Source organism: Tinamus guttatus, unplaced genomic scaffold, assembly GCF_059628265.1.
Source record: "Tinamus guttatus ecotype Peru unplaced genomic scaffold, ASM5962826v1 Tinamus_guttatus_pri_ptg000246l, whole genome shotgun sequence".
NCBI lineage: Eukaryota > Metazoa > Chordata > Aves > Tinamiformes > Tinamidae > Tinamus > Tinamus guttatus.
In genome coordinates this window covers 3,544,172-3,566,199 of record NW_028288780.1, presented here as the reverse complement: position 1 = coordinate 3,566,199, position 22,028 = coordinate 3,544,172, and the positions used below count along the sequence as shown (strand labels likewise).

Below are 22,028 nucleotides of genomic sequence, written 5' to 3'. Positions count from 1 at the left end.
GCTTGTTGGTGACAAAGGCACTTACCGTAAGCCTCCCTGCAGGCCAGCTGAGATGCTGCTGCTCCCAGGTTTCCTGTAGATATCAGGCCTTTGGTAAACATCAGGCTTACCACTATAAGCTTGTAAAATGCCTAATAGTCCACACAAACATCAGAAGAGAGGCATCATCCAAGGATGGGGCAATACTACCCTTTTATAGTGCTGACCCGCTAACCAGCACGATGGCTGAAGCAGCATTAATGGCTTTTGGCTTTGATGTTGGTCACCTGTGTGTAACTAGAAACTGCAAACAGGTGCTGAGCCCAGGGAGACTGGGCTGCCCAATGGAGCTGAGCTCTGAAACTCCCCCTGTGATTCCCCATCAAGACATCCCTGGAACTGTTTCACTCTGACAACATAGTTATATCTAATCCCATTTATTCATGGTTTTCAAACATCTAGTCAAATAATTGCTACTGATACATACCACCTTCTTAAGTATATGTCATTTCTCTCCTTGGGTTGTTCCTATACTATTTAGCCTTCAATGCCATGCTGCAGAATAGATCTTGACAACAGGTATAATAAATGGACTCATCTCAGGTCATGTACTACTTAGCAGGGCTTATCTGACACTTAATTCATCAGACTTTCACATAGAATTAAGTGAGCAAGGGTAGAATTTTTGTCATGTGATGGGATCTAAGTGCACAAAATCCATCTAATGCAGAACAGCAAAGCTGATCCAAATGCAGTCTCCCCCAAAGTTGTGGACTGCCCTGCTTTGGGCTTCTGGCTCAGGTCTGTTGCTAATTAAGTAATGGAAAATCTCTTTTCACAGCAGAATGGCAAAGATTGGTGTTTATCAGTAAGGTAAAGTCATCCAGGAATTTCAGTGACATCTCTTGGCCTATTTCTCTTTTGTCTCTCTCTCATCTCGCTTTAAATATCTGAAAACTAGATGTTCAAGTGCAAGCTTGTCTCAAGGGTCCACGAATAGCTGCTGTCTTTGACACCTCATTTCTCCTCACCAACCAAAGGGTGGGCGCCTGCACCACCTACTGAGAGGCAGACGACCTCGTTACACACGCAGAGCCGGGGAGATGCTTCCCTCCCGGAGGGTGCCCCTCTCTGAAGGAGCTTGAGGCCTTTCCTGAATCTCGTGTCCATCAAGATAGCATTGCCTGTGTGTGCAGTCATTGCAAACTCCTTTGGAAACATAGTCTGTGCAAGTGTCTGCATTAGGGATACTCCACATGTCTTGCTGCTTCCCCTCAGTCTCTGATCAGCCAGGTGTTTGTAAGCTTTCCTATAATCTTCTCTTTTTTTAGTGTTTCTAGATTTAGTTCTACATCATTACAAATGTCTCATCTCCTGTGGCTAATTTAAGCACTTAGCTCCCCTTATTTTGCATACTGGCTAGTCCATACATGTTCTACTCTGGTTCTCTGGTTAGATTTATAACAAATACCAACCTCTTTCAAATGTAATCATGTCTGGGTTGACCATTTCTCTTATTTTTGACATTTCCAGATCAAGTCCAGGGTAAAATCCTATATTTTAGGCCTCAAGAAGCGTCCGTGGACAATATTTGGAATTTGCACGAGTGGCGTCCTTTCCGCCATTTCGGTGACAATGGTGATCTCCACCGTCACGTACTGGAAAAGTGTGAAAAGATCCAGGCTCCACCCGCAGGGAAAATTCCGCAAAATAATACGGGGACCTCCGAGACGCACAGTGTGCTCAGCTGCAAAGTGAACTGGTCATTCATTTGTCCTCAATATGCCATACGTAGCTTATGCTAGTGCTTATTTATTATACAAACAAAGCTCTTCAGCTCTACTCACATCCCCTACCTCACAGAGATTGTTACGTCTGTAAAAGAGTACTTGAAAACAGAAGGCAGCACACACCTGCTAACTCCTCGTGTGTACAATGTAATTTAAAAAGCAAAGTTTCTTCCAAATGCTTTCAGTGCTATATTCAATAGCAGTCCTATACACTGCATAGCTGTATCACCCGCAGCTGGTTTTGAAGGATCATTTTCTATTCATAAGATTCTGTTTCAACCCAATGGTTCAGCACTATTGTTCTTTGAAAATTATTTCTGAAATGTATTATAACAATGCAGCTGGAGATCCTAGCACCAATTATTTCCTTGCTCGGGCAAGTTAAGCAAATTCTGTGGTGATACACAGCATTTTGGCAGTAAGTCGCCTGTAGGTTGCCGTGTTTGACAGTCATCTGACAGTGCTGTGATGTTTGCCTAGGCTGCTGCTATATCTAAATTATCCAAACCCAAATTGGTGATGAGACTCTCACTTTTTTTTATAGGCAACTTCTATTAGCCAACCCTGCTTGTTACATATTTTGGACAAATGAAATTTCTGGGTCACTGTCTGTCCCATAGGTTGTCACGTGTTTTCTTTGTACTCTTTTACAGACTCTTCACAAAGGGCCTATGGCCGCCTTTTTGATGCAAACTAAAGATAACCCCATGAAAGCCTTAGGGGTGCTAGCTGGCGTCATGGGCATCATGGTGATGATAACGGTCATGATCTCCACCGCCATGTTCTGGCGCAATAAGCGGTCCAACAAAGTCATGCCGGTGAGGAGGATCATTAAAAAGAGGCAGGTGCACCCGCCCCGGACGGTCCGCATGGAGTGGCTGAAGCTCAGGAGGTCCAGCAACACCGCCGAGAAGTTCATGGTCGAGGAGGACGCCCGGAACGAGAACAGCAACAACAACGTGCAGGCCGGGGCGCCGCCGCCGCCCGCCCCCCACCCGCCGCCGCCGCCCGTGCCGGCGGCCGCCCCCGTGTGGCGCGTGCCCACGGTCTCCGGCTCCCTCACCCCCACCTTCATCAACAAGCAGCTGAGGAGGAAGGGCCCCGGCGGCGCGCACAGCGCCCTGGTCTCCGAGCTCAAGCTCAAGTTTGAGAAGAGGAACGCGGCCCTCGGGGACCAGCACATCTAGGAGACGTGGCCAGCAGTGGCTGCGTGGGAGTGTGTGTGTACTGTGGTCTTCCCCATTTCGTCCAACACCCAACGAGCAGCGAGTGGCTCCTCGCCGTGATGACCGCCCTTCACCTTGTGCATGTACTGCGTGTCATGGTCCCACCATGGCCGATGCTACAGCCTGCGCCCTGTCGTGACTGCAGTTCCTGCAGGTTGTGTGTCCTCCCCGTGTCTGTCACTGGGGCCCTAACTACTGGGGTTTCACACAGAGCATCCCAAAGTGACCGGTGGTTTAGGTTGCCTCTGTTTAGCAGCCCTGGTTTTTGGACAGTGGTGCCCTGCAGCCAGGATGCTTCCTGGTGACAGATTTCACCTGGTCCAGCCCAGGGATTTGAGGTGCCTGAAAACCGATCACTTCCAGTGACCACCCTGCTGGCCTGACAGTGGCGAGAGAATCAGGGCCATGCAGGGGTTCCCCTCAGAATGGACACGCTTCTTTGTGCATTAATAGCTCGTTGGCGGGTTGCTCGTATCAGTTGTCCTAGATGCACTGGGTTCTACGCAACAGCCAGCAGGGCCACATGCTCGCGACTGCAGCCCCCACAATCCTGGAGGTGAGATGGCGCTGAGAAATCTCTTGTTCCCTGCAGCTTTAGCTGGATTTTTGTTTTGTATGTTGACATGATGCTCTCCGCTTTGACACCAGACATTCCTGCTAATAAGGGAGTAGAAGGGCCACCCCGGTCCTTTACAGCCCAACTGGGGCAGGATGAAAGCGTGGAAATTCAGCAACGGCGCTTGTGTGATGCTGCCTCCTTCCCACACCGCAGCCCTAACGAGGGGGAGGCCAGCGGGAGAGAGGCATGATTAAAGCAGCAGGGAAGGCGAGGTAAAGCTGCGAGAAAAAGTGGTAAGTGAAAAATACAGACAAGTGCTGCAGACTCGCATATGTTGGTTGGGGAAGTGTCTGGGAGGATTATTTGTTTTTGAACACTCCTGGCAGGAGATGCTGGGAAGGTATTTCATCACCTCTCCTGCCTTGCTCCAGGGACTGGCGAGTACAAGATGAGATTTCCTTAAAATATTCTAGCTTGTCTTCTCAACATTTCTGGCTGAATGACACAAGAGTTAAGAAGGGGGTGGATTCTCACAGACCAGTTTTTCCCTGTTATGTGACAGTAAGAAGGTGCTGGAGGCAGAGTGTCCTTCTTGCAGGGTCTGCTCCACAGTCGTGCACAGTCGCGTTCATTTCTGGGGACATCTCCCGGGCTGGGAGGGCCTTCTAGACACTTGGGCATGCTGCAGAAGGGAGGGGGGCTAAAACATCAGCTTGTTTTTTGGCTGGAAAGTGGAAGCAAGCAGGGGCTTGCCTTGGCGGCAGCACCGCCTGGGCAGCGCCCACAGGCCGGCCCCGCGCGGTGGCAGAGCTGGCGGCCCGCCGGGCTCTGCGGGGAGCTGGGTTAATCCAAGGGGCCACCAGGGCTCTTCTTGAGCTGCCTCTCGCTGTCGTCTCAGCCAGAGCAGCAGCTCCCCGCAGGCCTCTGGCCTTGCAGCCAGGCCACGCGCACCCTGCCCCTGCCCGCGCCCGGCGGCCGTCGGAGCAGCCTCCTCCCGGCCTGTCCCGCGCTGCTCGCCTGGAGGCTCGTGGCGCTGCCGGTGCCCTCGCACCATCCCTGCGCGGCGCAGTTGCCTCCGGCAGATGCAGGAGTTAGGAACAGGCCGTGGCACACCAGCCGATGTCATCCTTTCCCCTTAAGGTGTATATTACATATGTGCTTATCAAGCCTGGCCTCCCTTCATTTGCACTGTGACTTCATCAGCTTAGGGGGCAGCTGGTTGCGCTGTGGAGCTATGATTTTTGGAGGGTGTCCTGGACCAGCTTCCTTCAGTTTACGACTGCACAGGGGGACTTCTGTGTGCGAGGACGCAGGCACCTATAAAATTCGTCCTTACAGACATTTTGAACAGCGCATGGTGCCCTCATGGGGCTGAAGGGGAGCAGTTCCCTGCCCGCGGTGAGGGCGTCGCGGCGCGCGAGGCCTCGCTGGATGTTCCTGGTCGCGCGGCCGCAGCTGGTGGAGCGCTGGTCTGCGCCGACGAGCAGCTCCTGCTGCTGCCCCGTCCCTCCTCTCTGCTGGGAGTTGGCAGCTGTCCCTGGCAGCCCAGCACCGAGTCCCCCTCCTCGGACCGACCAGTGCAGGCACCTGCGGTGACGCTGCCCGTCCTTCGCCCAAGCACCTTCCCGCCGCTGGTTGTGTCCAAACCGTTTTGTACCATGTTCCCTGAGGAACCGAAAGGTTGTTGTTAATCTGTGCTACTGTTTTCCTGGTGTTGTATCAAAGCCAGTATTTAATGTTCACTCTCAAGTGAGGAAAGCCTATAAGGACTGGTCAATTAGGTGAGATTTAGGAGGAATTATAGGCTTAGAGTCTTAGAGATATATTTAAGAGGGAATAAAGATGTTTTATTCCTATGTTGTCAGACCTTTTTCCAGTTACTCTGTGTTTCAACTTTGCTTTATTTTTTAAATAAATAATAATTTAAAAATCTGTAAAAGTTGCTTGTGCTCATAGTGTGTTTCTGCTGTCAGTGATGACCTTCTGGTTGCTTTAAACAGGCGGGAGCCCTAGGCAGCCCCAGGGCGGGAAAGAAGGGAACAAAAACCTTATCTTGAGATGGCGATTTACATTTGCATGTACAAATTACAATTATATGTGTGATACGGATCTATTTTTTGCACTGCTAATGCTCTCCGGGCCTGTCGTTTACCATCTCCTGCCTTTCAGCGCACGATCGTTGTCGTGGGGATGCGACGGCCGAGGCGTGACCAGGTCGGCGGCTGCAGGCCGGGGTGTGGGGCTCGCCCTGCCCCTGTGCTCGCCCTGCCTGCGAGGAGGCCTGACCCGGCTTCCTCATTGAAACTGTCAACTCTGAAATCGGGGTCTGCAGTGTAAGGGGGCCACTGAATTTTTTACATTTTTCTAAGTTGTTCTGTTGCAACTGGAGAGGCTAACCTGCTTAAAGTGGGCTTACTTTTTTTTAAGAAGGTTTTATTTAATTGACTTTATTAAAATTTACCCAGCAATACAGTTTCTAATGAGTCAGCTTTATGATTTTTTTAAAAATTTTTTAGCTTGCGTTTGTGCCTACAGAGGCAAGGAGGTGCTATGTGGTGGGGTTGCAGCAGCGCAGACGCCCGGCGCTGGCTCCTCTGCAGCCCCCGGGAGCCGACGCGGACGGTGATGCAGTTGGGGCACCTGGAGCCCGTCCGTGCTGCGCCGAGCGGCGGCCGGGGATGCCCCTGCTGAGCCCTGCCAGGCCAGCGCACACAAACCGCTATGGTCGGGCTGCTGGGCACTTCTGAACTGCACAAGGCGAGAAATAAAGGAGCAGCTGCATATTCTGAAAATCAGTCGTTTATTATTTTAGCACTAAGAATAACAAGACTGCAGATTCCTGCAGAGAGCAGCAGTGAAGGTCAGCACTGACAAAACACGTGGCTTGGTGAGAGCTGTGCAGAAAGGTCGGGACACAGGGTGCGTGGGGAAGGAGACGCAGGCCTCGAGAGACAGCAAAAAATAAATAAGGACATCTAATGTCACCAAACACACCTAGCAAGCCAGACTGCCACAAAGCAAAACCTCGTGTTAGGCTTCATCTCTTCCTAAAGCTGAGGCGTCACCTACTCAGGCTACTTGTCGGTGCCTGCAGCAGCACCCGGTGCCCAGGATGTGCGGCCCTCGGCCTCCTGCTTTGGTCACGCTGCAACGCGAGAGGCCGAGAGCGCGAGCTGCCCGGGGAGCAGGGCGGCTGCTTGCACAGGGGTTAGCTTTTAATTCCTGTTTTTGTTTTTTCTAGAGAGAAAGAGATTCTTTTACTCAGTGACCATGAGTTTAAAAAAAAAAAAAACATGCACACACACACACACACACGAACACACGCACACATATGTATGGAGCAGTCACTGTGAAACTGTGCACGCCACAAAATGTGCTTTGAAATATTCTTACCTACTGCAAAATATTTTTTATGATCTGCATAACCTTGAAAAATATTTTGCAGCCGTAAATGGTAGGGGACTGCTTAAACATGACACAAAGGAGCCCTGTCGCTGTCCCGCTGAGGACGTGAGCCGGAGGGACAGGCGCTGTGGTGCCGTGGCCGGCCGGGCTAGTAGAGGTCAGCGCTGTTCCTGGCGCCCGGCCGGGCCTTGCCAGGGCGCTCGGTCTCCTCTCGGGGCCGCTTGCCGGAGCCGGGGCGGCAGAGCCCCTCCTCGCTGCCGCCGGGGAGGCTGTCGAGGCTGCTGTCGGGGCCGCCACGCGGCGCCCGGTCCCCGCGGCGGCCGCGGCGGCAGGGCGCCAGCCCGCGGGCCAGGCAGCCGGGCCGGGCCTCGGCGGTGCAGGCGTACATGCCGGCGGGCACCGCCAGCACCATGGCGCAGATGATCACCACGATGTGGATGAGCTTCTCCCGCTGCTCCAGCTGGCTGACGTCGCTGCCGGTGACGAAGACGACGCACTGGCCCTTGCGGGGTGCCTGGTCACGCACAGCCACGCACACCTCGTACTTGGTGGCGGGCAGCAGGTCGCCCACGCTGTAGGTGTGCACCCCAGGGCCCACGGAGACTGTGTCCTTGCGGGCGGCGTCGTAGCGGCCCAGGTGCAGGGTGTACCAGGTGTCTCCGGCCTCGGCGGCGGCCGCGCGCCACTCCAGCGTGATGCCGTACACCGTCTGCTTGGCGATGCGCACCTCCACGTGGGCAGCGCTCTCGGCGCTGCCGGGCGCCGCGGGCCCCGCCGTGGCGGCCGGGACGGCGGTCGGCGCGGCCAGCGGCTCCCCGACGCGCAGCGCGATGGCCGCCGAGGCGTTGCCCAGGAAGTTGGCGGCCGTGCAGGTGTAGCTGCCGGCGTCGGCGGGCCGTGCGGCCGGGATGCGCAGCTCCGAGCGCAGCGTCTCCTCACCCACTGGCTGCGTGGACACTGCAGCAGAGCAGGCAGGGAGCGTCAGCGCCACCAAGACCCACCCGCCGCCCCAGCTCCCCAAAGCACTGCGCTGTGGCCCAGTGTGCCCACCCAAAAGCAGCAGCACCCTGTTTAACACCAAATAACTTAACCAGCACAAGGGCCACACTTCACGTAGGCACAGACAAGTAAGCACACACATGCACACCAAAAAAACCCCACACGAACAGCCATACCCACCTATGTACATGTGAACACAGGCAACTGGGGGGAGGGGGGGCGGCGCTACCTGTGTACATTTATGTGCATATGTTTGTGCATATGTGTGTGTGTGTGTGTGTGTGTGTGTATATATGGGTGGCTATAAGTGTGTGGTAACATTTGTGTGTTTATGAGTGTAAATGTGTGTGTGGGTGTGTACATGTGTGAGTGTATGTGATTATATGAATGTGTGCGTATGAGTGTGCGTTTTTGTGTGCAGATAGTGTATGTGTGTGTGTGTATATATACAAGCGTATGTCGCTGGGTGTGCATACATATGCGTGTGGGATTATGAGTGTGCATATATGATGTGTGTATGTGGCCATCTGTATATGTGTGTGTATATACAATATGCATACATAGAGACATACACACTGACAGCTACACACAGAGGCACATAGACACGCTTACATATACATATAATACACACGCATTAATGCACAAACAACATATACACATAGTCCTACACAGATATATGCCCCCCCACACATATACACAAATACACTCAAAGATATGCACACACATATAATACGTACACATGCATCTATGCACAAAAACATAGCTACAAACACACATACACCCTCTACTCACATCCACACCCACATATTCACATATGCATGCACATATACAGTGACATCTACACACAAAACATGCACACTTACCTATACGCAAACACAAATGCACGCTCATACACTCCACAAACATGCACATATAGAGCTCTCTCTACACATGCACACATACACATCCTAATCTATATAAAAGACACATGCATTATGTACATATATACACACAAATGCACACACATACATAATGTATGCTTATGCACACGCGCATATACACTGACATCTGCACACGTGTATACATACAAGCACAGTCATACATGCACAGATATGCACACATTCAGCCACATATATATACACACAGTCTCATCAGTATGCATTTGGGCATGCATTTATGTATGTGCAAATGTTTGAGGGTGTGTGTTTTTAATGTCTGCATTTGTGTGTGAGTGTATATGTGCTTGTGGTTTTTTTTTTTTTTTTTTTTTTTTTGGGGGGGTGTATATATGTTTGTGTTTATGGTTTTAGGTGTGTATACTGTGTGTGTGCGTGCGCATGCACAGGAGTATGTGCGTGTATATGGCTCGGTGTGCATATTTTTGGGTGTAAACATATGTGTGCATGTGACATATACATGTGGATTTATATGTGGCTGTGTGTGTATATATCTGTGCATATGTGTATGTCTCCATGTATGTGTAGCATCTGCATGTAGATGTGTGCGTAGGCCTGTGTGTGCTTGTAGCTGTGTTTTTGTGTGTATGGATGCGTGTCTGTGCATTAATGCATGTGTACTATATGTGTGCACAGGAGTGTACATTTGTGTGCGCTGAATGTGTTCAGGTGTGTAGCTGTCTGTATATCTACGTGTGTGTGTATATATGTTTGTATCTGTGTGTGTGTATAAGCATGGTGTGCATATGTATGCATGTTTCTGTGTGTCAGTGTGGATTTATATGTGCATGGGTGTCTATGCATAGGTATATGAATGTTTTTTTTTTTTAATGTGTGTATGTGTTCATAGGAGTGTGTGCATGCACTTATGTGTGTATGTAGAGATGCATGGCTGTTCATTAATGTGTATTATAGGTGTGCACATGTGCGTACGAGTGTGCATGTGCCTGTCTATGCCTGTGTGTGTTTTTAGGGGACCCAGTGTGTGTATATGTATGTTTGTGGGTGTATGTTTGTATGCATTTTTGTGTGTGTATATGCAGCTGTGGTGAGGCTGCACCTGGGGTACCTTGTGCAGTTTCGGGCTCCTGGTACAGGAGGGATGTGGAGCTTTTAGAGAGGGTCCAGCTTAGAGTCTCGAAGCTGATAAAGGGACTGGACATCTATCTTATGAAGAAAGACTAAGAAGTGAGCTGGGCCTGTTTAGCCTGGAAAAGAGACGATCTGATCAATATGTATATGTACCTGAGGGGTGAATGTTGGGAGGATGGGGCCAGGCTCTTTTCCATGATGACCAGTGATAGGACAAGGGGTAACGGGTGTGAGTTGAAACAAAGGAAGCTCCACCTCCATGTGAGGAAGAACTTCTGCTTTACCATGAGCGTGACAGAGCCCTGGAACAGGCTGCCCAGAGAGGCTGTGGAGTCTCCTTCTCTGGAGATCTTCAAAACCCTCCTGGCTGTGATCCTGTGCCACGTGCTCTAGGTGTCCCTGCTGGAGCAGGGGTGGTAGAACTAGATGATCTCTAGAGATCCCTTCCGACCATTCTGTGATTCTGCGTGTGCGTAGGAGTGTGTAAATGTCCGTGTGTGTGTGTGTGTATACATATATATCTGTTTTCTTGTGCGCGCGTGTGTGTGTGTGTGTGTGCAGGAGTGCGTGTATATGTGTATGAATGTGCATGTTTGTGGGTGTGCATGTGCATGTATCTGTTTTTTGTGTAGGTATGTGAATGTGTGTGTATTATATGTGTGTCTGTATGTGTGTGGATGTTTGTGGGGGGGGGTGTGCATGTATGTATATGTGTATGACTGTGTTTTTATGTGTGTGCATAGGAGTGTGCATGTGTGAGTATGTGTTGCATGTGTGCGTGCATGTGTTTGTGTGTGTAGATGTGTATCAATGTGCTTTTCTGGGTATGTTTGTGGGTGTGCTTGTAAATGTGCATGTGTATTTTTTTTTTGTATGGATGTGTATGTGTGGGGTTTTTTGGGGGGGATGTTTATGAGGATGTGTTTGTGTGTATATTTGTATACACATATCATAGAATACTTAAGGTTGGAAGGGACCCTTAGAGCTCATCCAGTCCAACCCCCCCTGCACACGCAGGGTCACCTAGAGCACGTGGCACAGGACTGCGTCCAAGCGGGTTTTGAAGATCTCCAGAGAAGGAGACTCCACAACCTCTCTGGGCAGCCTGTTCCAGGGCTCTGTCACCCTCACTGTTAAGAAACTTTTCCTTAAGTTCCTGTGGAACTTTTGGTGCTTCAGTTTGTGGCCATTACCTCTAGTTCTGCCAGTGGCCACCACTGAAAAGAGGGCAGCACCATCCTCTGCACTCCCTCCCTTGAGGTATTTATATACACTGATTAGATCCCCTCTCAGCCTTCTCTTCTCCAGGCTGAACCGGTCCAGCTCCCTCAGCCTCTCCTCATAGGGCAGATGTTCCAGGCCCCTGATCATCCTTGTAGCCCTGCGCTGGACTCTCTCCAGCAGCTCCACATCCCTCTTGTACTGTGGAGCCCAGAACTGGACACAGTACTCCAGATGTGGCCTCACCAGGGCTGAGTAGAGGGGCAGGATCACCTCCCTCGACCTGCTGGAGACGCTCTTCTTACTGCATCCCAGGATTCCATTGGCCTTCTTGGCCACGAGGGCACACTGCTGCCTCATGGTCAACTTGTCGTCCACCATGACACCCAGGCCCCGCTCTGCAGAGCTGCTCTCCAGAAGGTCAGTCCCCAGCCTGTACTGGTGTCTGGGGTTATTCCTCCCCAGGTGCAGGACCTTGCACTTGGCCTTGTTGAATTTCATGAGGTTTTTCACCACCCAGTTGTCCAGTCTGTCAAGGTCCTTCTGGATGGCAGTGCAGCCCTCTGGGGTATCGGCTACTCCTCCCTGTTTGGTATCATCAGCAAACTTGCTGAGGGAGCACTCTGTACCTTCATGCAGGTCATTGAGGAATACGTTGAACAGGACTGGGTCAAGGACTGACCCCTGGGGGACCCCGCTAGCTACAGGCCTCCAGCTAGAGGAGCATACACAACATGTGTTTGTGGGTGTGTGTATATGTAGGCATGCATGTGTTTGTGTTTCTGTGTGTAGATATCAGTTTATGAGACTATGTGCATATGTATATGGCTATGTGTGCATATTTGTATGTATGTGTATCATATGCGTGTGTGTGTGGATGTTTGTGGTTGTTTGAATATATGTGACCATGTGGCTGTGTTTTTGTGTGTGCTTGTGCGTATATGTGTATGTTTGCGGATATACATGTAAATATATGTGTGCATATGTTTGTGGGGTTTTTTTGTATAGATGTGGGTATATATATGTATGAATAGGTGTATGTGTGCATTGGTGTGTATATGTATGTGTGTGTGTAAATGTAGTTTTCTGTGTAAATGTGTGTCTATATGTGTATGTCTGCATTTTTTTGTGTGTGGTAAATGTGCGTGTATGTTTGTGGGTAGGCATGTATATGTGCATTTGCTTGTGTTTTTGTGTGTGCATGTTCATGTGTATTTTTTTAGGTGCGTGTATTTTGTGTGTGTGTGTGTGTGTGTGTGTGTGTGTATGTCTCTGTGTATGCATATGTGTGTGTATGAATGTAGGTTCATGTGTGTATGTGGGTGTGCATCTAAATGTATGTGTGCATATGTCTGTTTTTTGTATAGATGTGGGTGTATAGATGCATGAATATGTGTGTGGTTTTGTGTGCATATAGGTGTGTATATATCTGTGTGAATGTGTGTGTGCAGATATCAGTGTATATGTGAATATGTGTGTGTATATGTCTATGTCTCCATGTATGTGCATCATGTGTGAGTAGGAGAGTTTGTGTGTGTGTGCATGTCTGTGTGGGTGCATTTGTGTGCCTGTAGGTGTATATGTGTGTGCATTTGTGTATATATTTGTGTGTATTTTTCTGGATGGATGTGTATATATGCATGTGTTTGGGTTTTTGTGTGTAGACATGTGCATATGCATGTGCGTATGTTTGTGGGTGTGTGGACATGTGTCTGTGTGTGGATATATGTCTGTGCATTATGTGTGCATAAGAGTGTGTATATGCCTGTGTATGTGCATTTGTGTGTAATTTGAGTATATGTAGGTGTGTATGTTTGTGGGTGTGTGTACATGATTTTTGTGAATATTTGTATTTCCATGCATTAATGTGTGTATGTGTGCGTAGGAGTGTGTATGTGTGTGCCCGTGCCTCTGTGTGTTTGTGTGCATTTTGAGTATGCATATATTTTTGGGTGTGCATGTGCATGTTTTTATATGTTGATGTGTGTGCACATCTACATGTGTACAGATGTATGTGTGTCTGTGTTTTTATATGTATGCATTATATGTGTATATGTGTGAATAGGAGTGTGTGTGTTTATGAGTGTGATTTCGTGTGTGTATGTGAATGTGTGCGTGCATGGATTTTTAAGTGTGTATTATATGTATGTGTAGGAGTGTGTGTGTGTGCATATGTACGTGTGTGTATTAACGTGCATGTGTATATGTATGCATGTATTTATGTGTGTGTATGTGATTGTGCATGGAATATGAGTGTGCATGTGGGCATGTATTTGTGTGCATATTTGTATGTATGTGTGCATGGATGTTTTTACTTGTAAATGTGGGGGGGGGGTATATGTGCATGTGTATGGATATGTATATTACATGTGTGTGCATAGGAGTGTGTGTGCATATATTTTTGAGGTGTGTGGGCATGTGCTTGTGTGTGTATTTGCTTATGTCTGTGCATTTATGTGTGTGTAGGTTATGTGTGTATTTTGTGCGTGTGTGTGTGTGTGTATGTCTGTGGTTTTAGGTGTGTGTACTATATGTGTGTGCATGCGTGTGTAGGAGCACGTGTGTGTTTATGGCTCTGTGCGTGTGTGTGTATGAATGTGCCTTTGGGTGTATATGTGTATATTTTGGGGTGTGCGTGTAAATGTATGTGTGCATATGTCGGTTTTCTTGTATAGATGTGGTTGCATATGTGAATATGTGTGTATATAATAGTATATATAATGCATGTTTGTGGTGTGTTTAAGGGTGTTCAAATGTATATGTGCATGTGTGTAGACGTCTGTGTATGTGTAATATTTGTGTGAGTAGGAGTGTGCCTGTAGGTGTATATGTGTGTGCATTTGTGTATATATTTGTGTGTATTTTTCTGGATGGATGTGTATATATGCATGTGTTTGGGTTTTTGTGTGTAGACATATGTGTGTACATGTATGTGTTTTCTGGTGTGTGTGCGGAGCAGTATGTGTGTGTACATGTCGCTGTGTGCATGTGTGTACATGAATGTGCATTCATGTGTATGTGTGCATGTTTGTGGGTGTGCATGTAAATGTATGTGTGCATGTGTCTTTTTTGTATAGATGTGTGTGTATGGGAATATGTGTGGGTGTATGTGTGTGTATGTGTATGGGTGTGCATGTGTGTAGAGGTCAGTGTATATGTGAATGCGTGTGTGTATGTCTATGTGTACCATGTGTGTATGTGTGCGTAGGAGTGTATGTGTATGAGTGTGCATCTGTGTATGGGTGGATGTTTGTGGCAGTGTGTGTAAATGTATGTGAACTTGTGTCTGTGTAGATGTGGGTGATGTGTGTATGTGTTTTTTATGTGTGTATATGCGTGTAAGTGTGCAAAGGCATGTATGTGTATATATGTGTGTATGAGTGTATATTTTGCGTATACGTATGTATCCTTGTGGTTGTGAATGCGTGTTTTTGTGTGCCAATGTGGGGGTGAATGTGTGTTTTATGTGTGTGTACATGTGAATAGGAGTGTGTGTATATGTCTGTGCATGTGGTGCATATGAGTGTGTGTATATGTTTTCATGTGTATGTGTATTTCTGTGTTTAATTTTGTGTATGTGTGTGAATATGTGAATGTATTGTATAAATATATGCATGTATATATGTTTATACACATATATGCATGTATGTATTTGCACATAATCATTTGTATTTATGCAAGACATAACTACAGCCGGATACACATAGCAATGTACCCCCACACAGAAATATATAACTATATATTTATTATAGCACACAGACACACACATATATGATTGAGGTGTTCTGATAGTTCTCACATCAAGTAGCATCCCGGAAGATCTATGAATAAAATAAATCTCCTCGCAGCTGTATGAAAATGAGGCCCTGCTCTTTTTCTCCTTTGCCTGAGCTCCTCGAGGAGCTCCAGTCAGGGAGCTGCCCAGAGGGCAGTGAGGTAACCGTTGTTTGGGATGTTGTCACACTCAAACCTGCCATTCAACACACAGGCTGACCAGCTGGCCTGAAGGCCGCATATTCTCAACAGCAAAGCCTAAATGAAAAAAAATGTCTGTGCTTACCATTAAATGCCCTTAGAAGTTTGTGTGCATAGGTCCACCAGACGGCTGGGGAAGGGCTGGCTTGCACATAGCAGGTCAAGGTGACGTTCAGACCCACTGGGACTGTCAGGTTGGTGTCAAGGGCTGAGGTGAGTGGCTTCATGCAGCTGTTGAGCTCCACTTCATGGAAAAACTTGCCCTCCCTGAATTTTGGACTTGAACAAGTTAAGTAAGAATTCATCAGAATAATAGGTGGACCAACGGATTTGATAAACTGGACAAATCCCCTCAGGCGACAGTCACAAATCCACGGGTTGCCGTGAAGGGCCAGGACAGCATTGGCAGTATGGTCCAGGCTCCCTTCTGCCCGCTGGCTCCTCTGGTAGACCGGCCAGCTGGAGAAGACATCCCTGGAAATAACAGTAAGCTGATTTGATGATAGATCTAAATAGGTCAGGTTGGGCAGATACCTGAGCGCATGTTCAGGAAGGACATCCAGCCGGTTGTGCTTTAGATCCAGGATTTTCAGAGCCGGGGTGTCTTGAAATGCTGTCCATGGCACTGAGCTTAATTTGTTCCCTTGCAACCGCAGCTCCTTCAAGGCCTGCAGATCTTCTAGGCTCTTCAGGTGCATAACCGTGATGTTGTTAAAATTGAGCCAAAGGTACTCCAAGGCACTGACATTTGAAAACGAACCGCGAGGCAATTCTGTTAGGTGAGAGTTTTCTATCCTAATTTTTCTGATGTCTTGAGGGATATTTTCAGGGATCTTTGTCAGCAGCGCAGACATGCAGAGTAAACTCCTGAAGAGGAAACAAGAAAATTCACCAGGTCACACACTGTGTTTGTGACTAACAAACCAGTGCTCTGTACAGTTCAACCGGCTACATATAGGGCATTCATAACCAGTACAACCGTTGGCTTGATTTTACACCCATTTTCCTACAAAGAATGCAATTATTGCATAAGAATTGGTACATATGCAACTCCATATCTGAGAAATCTTAGTATACGCTCAAGCTTATAATACGCAGGTATTAGAGGCAGCATACTATGCAGCCATCTGCTTGGCTTTAGTTCTCATAACAGCAGTGCAGCTATATGGGGAATTTCCGAGGGGCTTCATTGATGCTAGGTTTAGGTATCTAGCTTTCTTACCTTCCAAAACTGTCTGCAGAACAAGAGCATCCTGTGACGCAAGACGATAGCGATGGGTTTATCTTGAGAAAGGACAGAAGAAGAAGGATGTGAAGAAAAGGGTCCATATTCTCCTTTAAGAAAGCACTGTGCAGGGTTTGCACCAAACATGCCCACAGCCTCCAAGGAACAAATCCTATTAGCTGTAATCTTCCTTGACACAGAAATAAATCCTGCCAGGGACCAGACCCTAAAGAAGACATGTAATATGGTTCATAGCCTGTGCCAGAGTGCTAAAAATCACCTCTGGGACCACTCTTAGCATTTGTTCTCTAGCCATGGAGGTTTTGATGACAGTATTCATTTGGATGGTAATACTGAAAGGAAATCTCACCAGGCCTCTGGAGCCAAATGCGCTTCTGTTCCCAAGCATACACAAGTAGTTAGCACTATTACATGCTATTTTTTTTAAAGCTTCAATGTTTTCATGGCATTCATAAAAGCAGCAAAACACACTAAGGGCCAGAATTCATCGCTGTAATTTGACTTTTCACCATGCCCTATTTCATTGTCAGTCCCCAAAACACGACCACAGCAGTGGTGTATGGTGAGCAAGAAATCTACTCCTGAATCTTAGTCAACACAGTTGAGAAGACATTTCTCCTAAAACAAATCCCTGATAGCTATCCCCAGTCTCACACAGTGGTACAAAAAACACAACAAGAAAAACAAAACCGGCACAGTTGTATCCAGTTCTGTGTTTGGACTTCTCTAGGAAATGAAATATGTTCATATCTATGGTTTAAATACCAAATAGGGAGGGGTATGTCATTCTTTTCAGTTCTCTGGATTCTGCTGTAAAATGTGTGCCTAATGCCCTTTAGCCACTTGAAAAACTCAGTTTAAACCTCTAGTTTCATTAGGAGGACTTGGAAATACCCTTTTTGCTTTTTTCCTCCTTAGAAATACCAATTTTCATTTACAATTTCTGGTGACAGAGTGTTCTCCTGCGGCCATCTAGTGTGCATGGGCTTTATTACAGCTTGCCGAAGGCATCACACCATCGGAAAATGGGCTTAACCTCACTGCCAATAAGTGTGAAGCTGGGTCACAAATCAAGATTAGCTTGAACCTACTTAACCTCTAACCTACAGGACCAGGATAGAAAAATATTTATAGCATCCCAGTGACAGCTTAGCTCTAACCATGGCTTCCAGGCACGGGGCAATAACACGGCCAGTGTAATTACCGAAGACGTAGGCGGGTGCCTGGGGCTCCTAAATCAGCGAGTGCTTCTATTTCAGCAGCAGCAGGGTCATCAGCAACGTGAGCTGGTGGGGCCGCCACTGGGGACATTTCTTGATTGCCTCCAGGGCACAAGCAGTAGGCCAGGATTTGTAGGACAGGTCTCCAGCCATTCGCATCCCTCCTACAAGACCTGGAGTGAGACTCCAAAAAGCGTTCAAGAGTGTTCAAAAAGTCTTTCTTGGAAAAGAGCAGAGTATCACTACGTACTAATGGATTTATTGACAGAATGCAAACTAATGGAAGGCTTTCTTTTTGAGGGGATTTGCCGGTTTATCGGATGTTCGTTCACAGGCCATTTTTCAAAATGTTCCAAAATCCCATATGTATTCAGAAGATTCAGTGTTAACCCGAGAAATTAATGCTGAATTACATATCTAAATCAGATGAATTTGTGGGTAGAGAGTCTGAAAAGAAAGAGAAACTTAGTCCCCCAAACAGCACTAGCTACAGCGTTGCTAGTTACACTCCACACCTATAGGACTGGGGTTTGTTGTCTCTTTAATTCAGTCCAGTTTATGTCTGCTTGTAAATTTAACGGTCACTTTGTGACAGCAGATGTCCACTCACTTCAGCTGCTTTTTAATGTCATGTGGCATGCTGGTGGAAGCCAAAATGCAGAACAAGCTGTCTAAAACCCAAGCTGACAAAATAAATTTCCATTGAGATATTGTCCACTAATGTACTAGAAGTGGAATTTAAAAGACCTCACTTACTGCCAAAGCAGACGCCGAGAGAGAGCAGGACACCGCGTGCGCCCAGCAATGGCAAGCGATGCAAGTGACAAGCACACAGGGCTCTAGGAAATCAGATTCAGGCTGGTAATTGAGATTAAAAGCCCACACACCAGGGCTATCACCATCTGAAATCCCTGCTCTGGAGGCTAAATGAGGTGAAACCTGGAGTAGGGCCTGATAGTTGAGACACCAATCAGTGCAGGACTCAAAAAGCAGCTTTGATGAAGAACAGGCTGAAGTGAAAAGGAAAGAATAGCTGCGGAGGCCATAACTTATCCAGGAAACACCGCAGGGAATGACAGTGGGTGATGCAAAACGCTGTCACCACCAAGACTTGAAGCATGACAATGCGCTTGGAAGTTGCTCACAAAGCCAACACTCGGAAAAGCGTGACGTGAAGGGAACCCAAGCTTTCCCCACAAAGGCCCACGCACAGATGTCTTCCGAGCGCTCAGCTCTGCGGGCGCTGGCGCCCAAGGGCCCGCGCGTTTGCCGTGGTTGGAGCCCGGCCGCACGGGGCAGGGCTGCCACGAGTGAGGCGCCGCCACGTGAGGCCGCGACGCGCAGCCCTGGCTCCATCCGCAGCTCCTGCAGACGCGGGGCCGGGAGCAGGCGCCGTCTCCGATGCTCTGGCAAGGGCCGCTGCTCCCGGCCTCCCGCCCAGGCTGGAGCAAGGCCCGCAGGACTCTCCTCTCACCGCTGCTCTCGGGGCCCTGGGCCCAGCTCTGGACCACGCAATCGGCCACGTCAAGGCCAGGGGACACCCACCAGTAACGCTAACCTGGATGGGGCACAACAGCCTCCTGCTCAGCACGCAGCTGTCTCCCACCCCTGCGCCCCATGCACTTAGCTCTCAACAGTTTGACTTTTGTTAATAATTTATTTTTTTTCCTTTGAGTTAAAATAAATCAAGTGCAATTCTTTTCCTCTCTTCTGGGCAACAATCTGCATTTTGTTCTCATAGACTTTGAAGCTGGTGCAGCTCCCACTGAGGAAAGTTATTTTAGCACTGAATGATGTTTAATGACATCCTGAAGCTTCCTAGCTATTCCCTGTTGATACTGAGGCACTTTGATGTCAAGGTTTCAGGGGCTTTTTAACCTTTAGGTTTTACTTTACTATTTGAATACTTTTAAAAACCTTCTTTAATATCAATTCATTTTTGAAAATATATTGAAAAATGTTTTAATCTCATTTCTCGACATTTTTCAGTTCCTCTGATTTTTTTTCATGGGTTTTTATACATACGCATATGGACACTTTTGTGTCCTGCATTTTCCAGTAATTTAAAGACCTTTTAGACCAGTCTCTCTGTAGAAAGAAATAAATATTACAGTAACCATATTTAACAACATTACAGCCCCTCCAACACATTTAAATCATGTTTGGTCATGAAGTGTTTATCAGTCTAGACAACAGTTTGCATCTATGGCATTTGTTTTATACACATAACTTTAAAACGAGATCAGCACAGTTCAGAAGGCTGTTTGGATGCATTTTTAAAACACTACTACCTTCTTTTTTAACAACGGAGCCTTAATTTTTCCATTTCAGACTGATCTGGCTTTCCCAGTAGCAGAAGCCCCTGTGGCAGGAGGCGTTTTCCCCAGCCCTTCCCCTCTCCATGAGCGGCCACGGAGGTGGCCCTGGTCCTGCTCACAGTCCTGCTCACAAGCTCCTGCTCACGGGCTGACAGCACCTACATTCCGGAGTGTATTTAAAGGGGTTCAAACCTTGCGTGAGAAGATCTGGAAAAGTGGTTTTTAAAGTGAGAAAGTAAGGAATAGTGTGCCCCCAACACCTTCAAAAACATGTATTTTTTAAGTAGTGCAACACATTTGAAATAAACCTGATAAGGCAATAAATTGCTCAAAATCTTACAAAAAAGGGCTTATTAACAGATAAAATATTATACAAGCAGAAAGAAAAACTAAGGTAACCAAGTATCAAACGAGAAAGAGAAACAAAAATAGGGCTGCAAATACAGTAATTTCAAAAGATGTTCAAGATTTCAAAAATTTGATTTTGGTTCCTAGAGCACATTGGTGTGCAGAATTGACTTTAAATGAGTAAGAAAATATTTTTTCCTGCCTGAACTCTAAAGCCTGATTCATTCAAATGTCTTATGCAAAGCTTGCCTAACCCTGTTGAAGTAGGTGCCTAACTTTCCTAAGGTAAAAAAGGATGAAAGGGAAAAAAAAGAAAGAGGAAAAAAAAGAAAAAAAAAAGGAGAAAAAAGAGAGAAAAAAAGGAAAAAGAGAAAAGAGGAAAAAAAAGAGAAAAAAGAAAAAAAGAGGGAAAAAAAGGAGAGTCAAGTAAATTAAGAAAGAAGTCAAATATAGGGGAAAAGAGAAAAGAGAAAAAAAGAAAGAAGAATAAGTGAAAAGAAAAAGAAAAAACACCCAAAAAGGAATAGTAAAAAAGAAGCGAATAAAAGGGACAGAAAAAGAAAAGGGACTGAAAAAGGAGAAAATAGAAAAAAAAAGAAAGAAAAAAGAAGAAAAAGAAAAAAGGAAAGGAAAAGAGAAAAGAAGGAAGAAAAAAGAGAAGAGAAAGGACAAAAGACAAAAGCAAAAAGAAGAAAGAAGGAAAAAGAAAAACAAGAGAAGGAAGAAAAGAAAGAAAGATAAGGAAGATTAAAAAAGCATAAAAGAAAAAAGTATTTATCTTCCTTTTTAAATCTAACCCAGAGCCTCACATTTCCCATCCCATTACTCCAGCAGAGAAGTTGCTTTTAAGCAGTAGCGGCAGTTCAGATGCTACAACTTTTTGCTTCTTCTGTGAGTGCATGAGTGTCACAACAGGAAATTAAAAAAAATGCATGCATTTTATTTGGGAACACTATTTATTCAAAGTGCAAAAGTATTCCGTAAAGTTTGTAAGACTTTGCCCACTCGTGAGCGTGACAGGGAGGCGCGTTCCTCTCCCCTCCTCAGAAGCACCGAGCAGCGCCCGGCCGCTACTGGGGGGAACAAACACCAAATATCACCACAGGAAATGCAATTGTATAAATAAATAAAAGAGCTATCACATGTTATATACATCATCAGGTAATCTATTGGGTTAAAACACAGCATACAGCAAAATGTTATTTGTACACCTAGCAATCTATGCAGTCCACTGAGGGAAGCAGGATTGAATTATTATATACAGGCATTGACAAATTATTCCAGCACAGGAGAATTCCCTTATCATTAACGTAAGGAACACAGGGAATGCAGACAGAAACTATTATTATGTACCCCAGGTAGCTGGTAGCTAGGCTGAGATGGAATGATTTTTTTTTTCCATCAGACCAAGTAACCTGACATAACTGAAATCTTTCCGGACAAGGAGGACTTGGAAAATCTGTGCAGGGATCCATTCCAGATGGCATATTTTCTTAACTCACATTGTACATACACATCCAGAATATGCATGTAGATCCTATGCATATAGACACATTTACAAATACACATTTCAAAATAGTTCAAAAGGACCTCATCAGTTATCATTACAATGTGGCTGGATTCTCCTGTTCAACGTTTGGCAGAATATGTCTATTTTCTTCCTGAACATATTTATTACAAAGAGAAAATGATCAAATACAGCATTCCTACATAGA

General features: G+C 46.7%; 2 protein-coding genes across 2 annotated transcripts in view; one reads left to right on the top strand and one right to left on the bottom strand.

The window, feature by feature from the left end:
- The window catches only part of CDHR1 (cadherin related family member 1), a 39,243-nt gene extending 36,262 nt beyond the window's left edge, over positions 1-2,981 (top strand). The window contains exon 16 of the mRNA XM_088526366.1: positions 2,423-2,981. Coding sequence (XP_088382492.1) covers positions 2,423-2,956 — 534 coding nt within the window. The 3' untranslated portion in view covers positions 2,957-2,981. The remainder of the gene's footprint in view (positions 1-2,422) is intronic.
- A 4,126-nt stretch (positions 2,982-7,107) lies between these two features.
- LRIT2 (leucine rich repeat, Ig-like and transmembrane domains 2) lies at positions 7,108-16,510 on the bottom strand. Its single transcript, XM_088526462.1, has 3 exons — positions 16,404-16,510; positions 15,267-16,048; positions 7,108-7,916 (listed from the first exon to the last, which is right to left on the bottom strand). Exons 1-3 carry the CDS (start codon positions 16,508-16,510, stop codon positions 7,108-7,110), a joined length of 1,698 nt encoding a protein of 565 aa, XP_088382588.1.
- Positions 16,511-22,028: the final 5,518 nt, after the last annotated feature.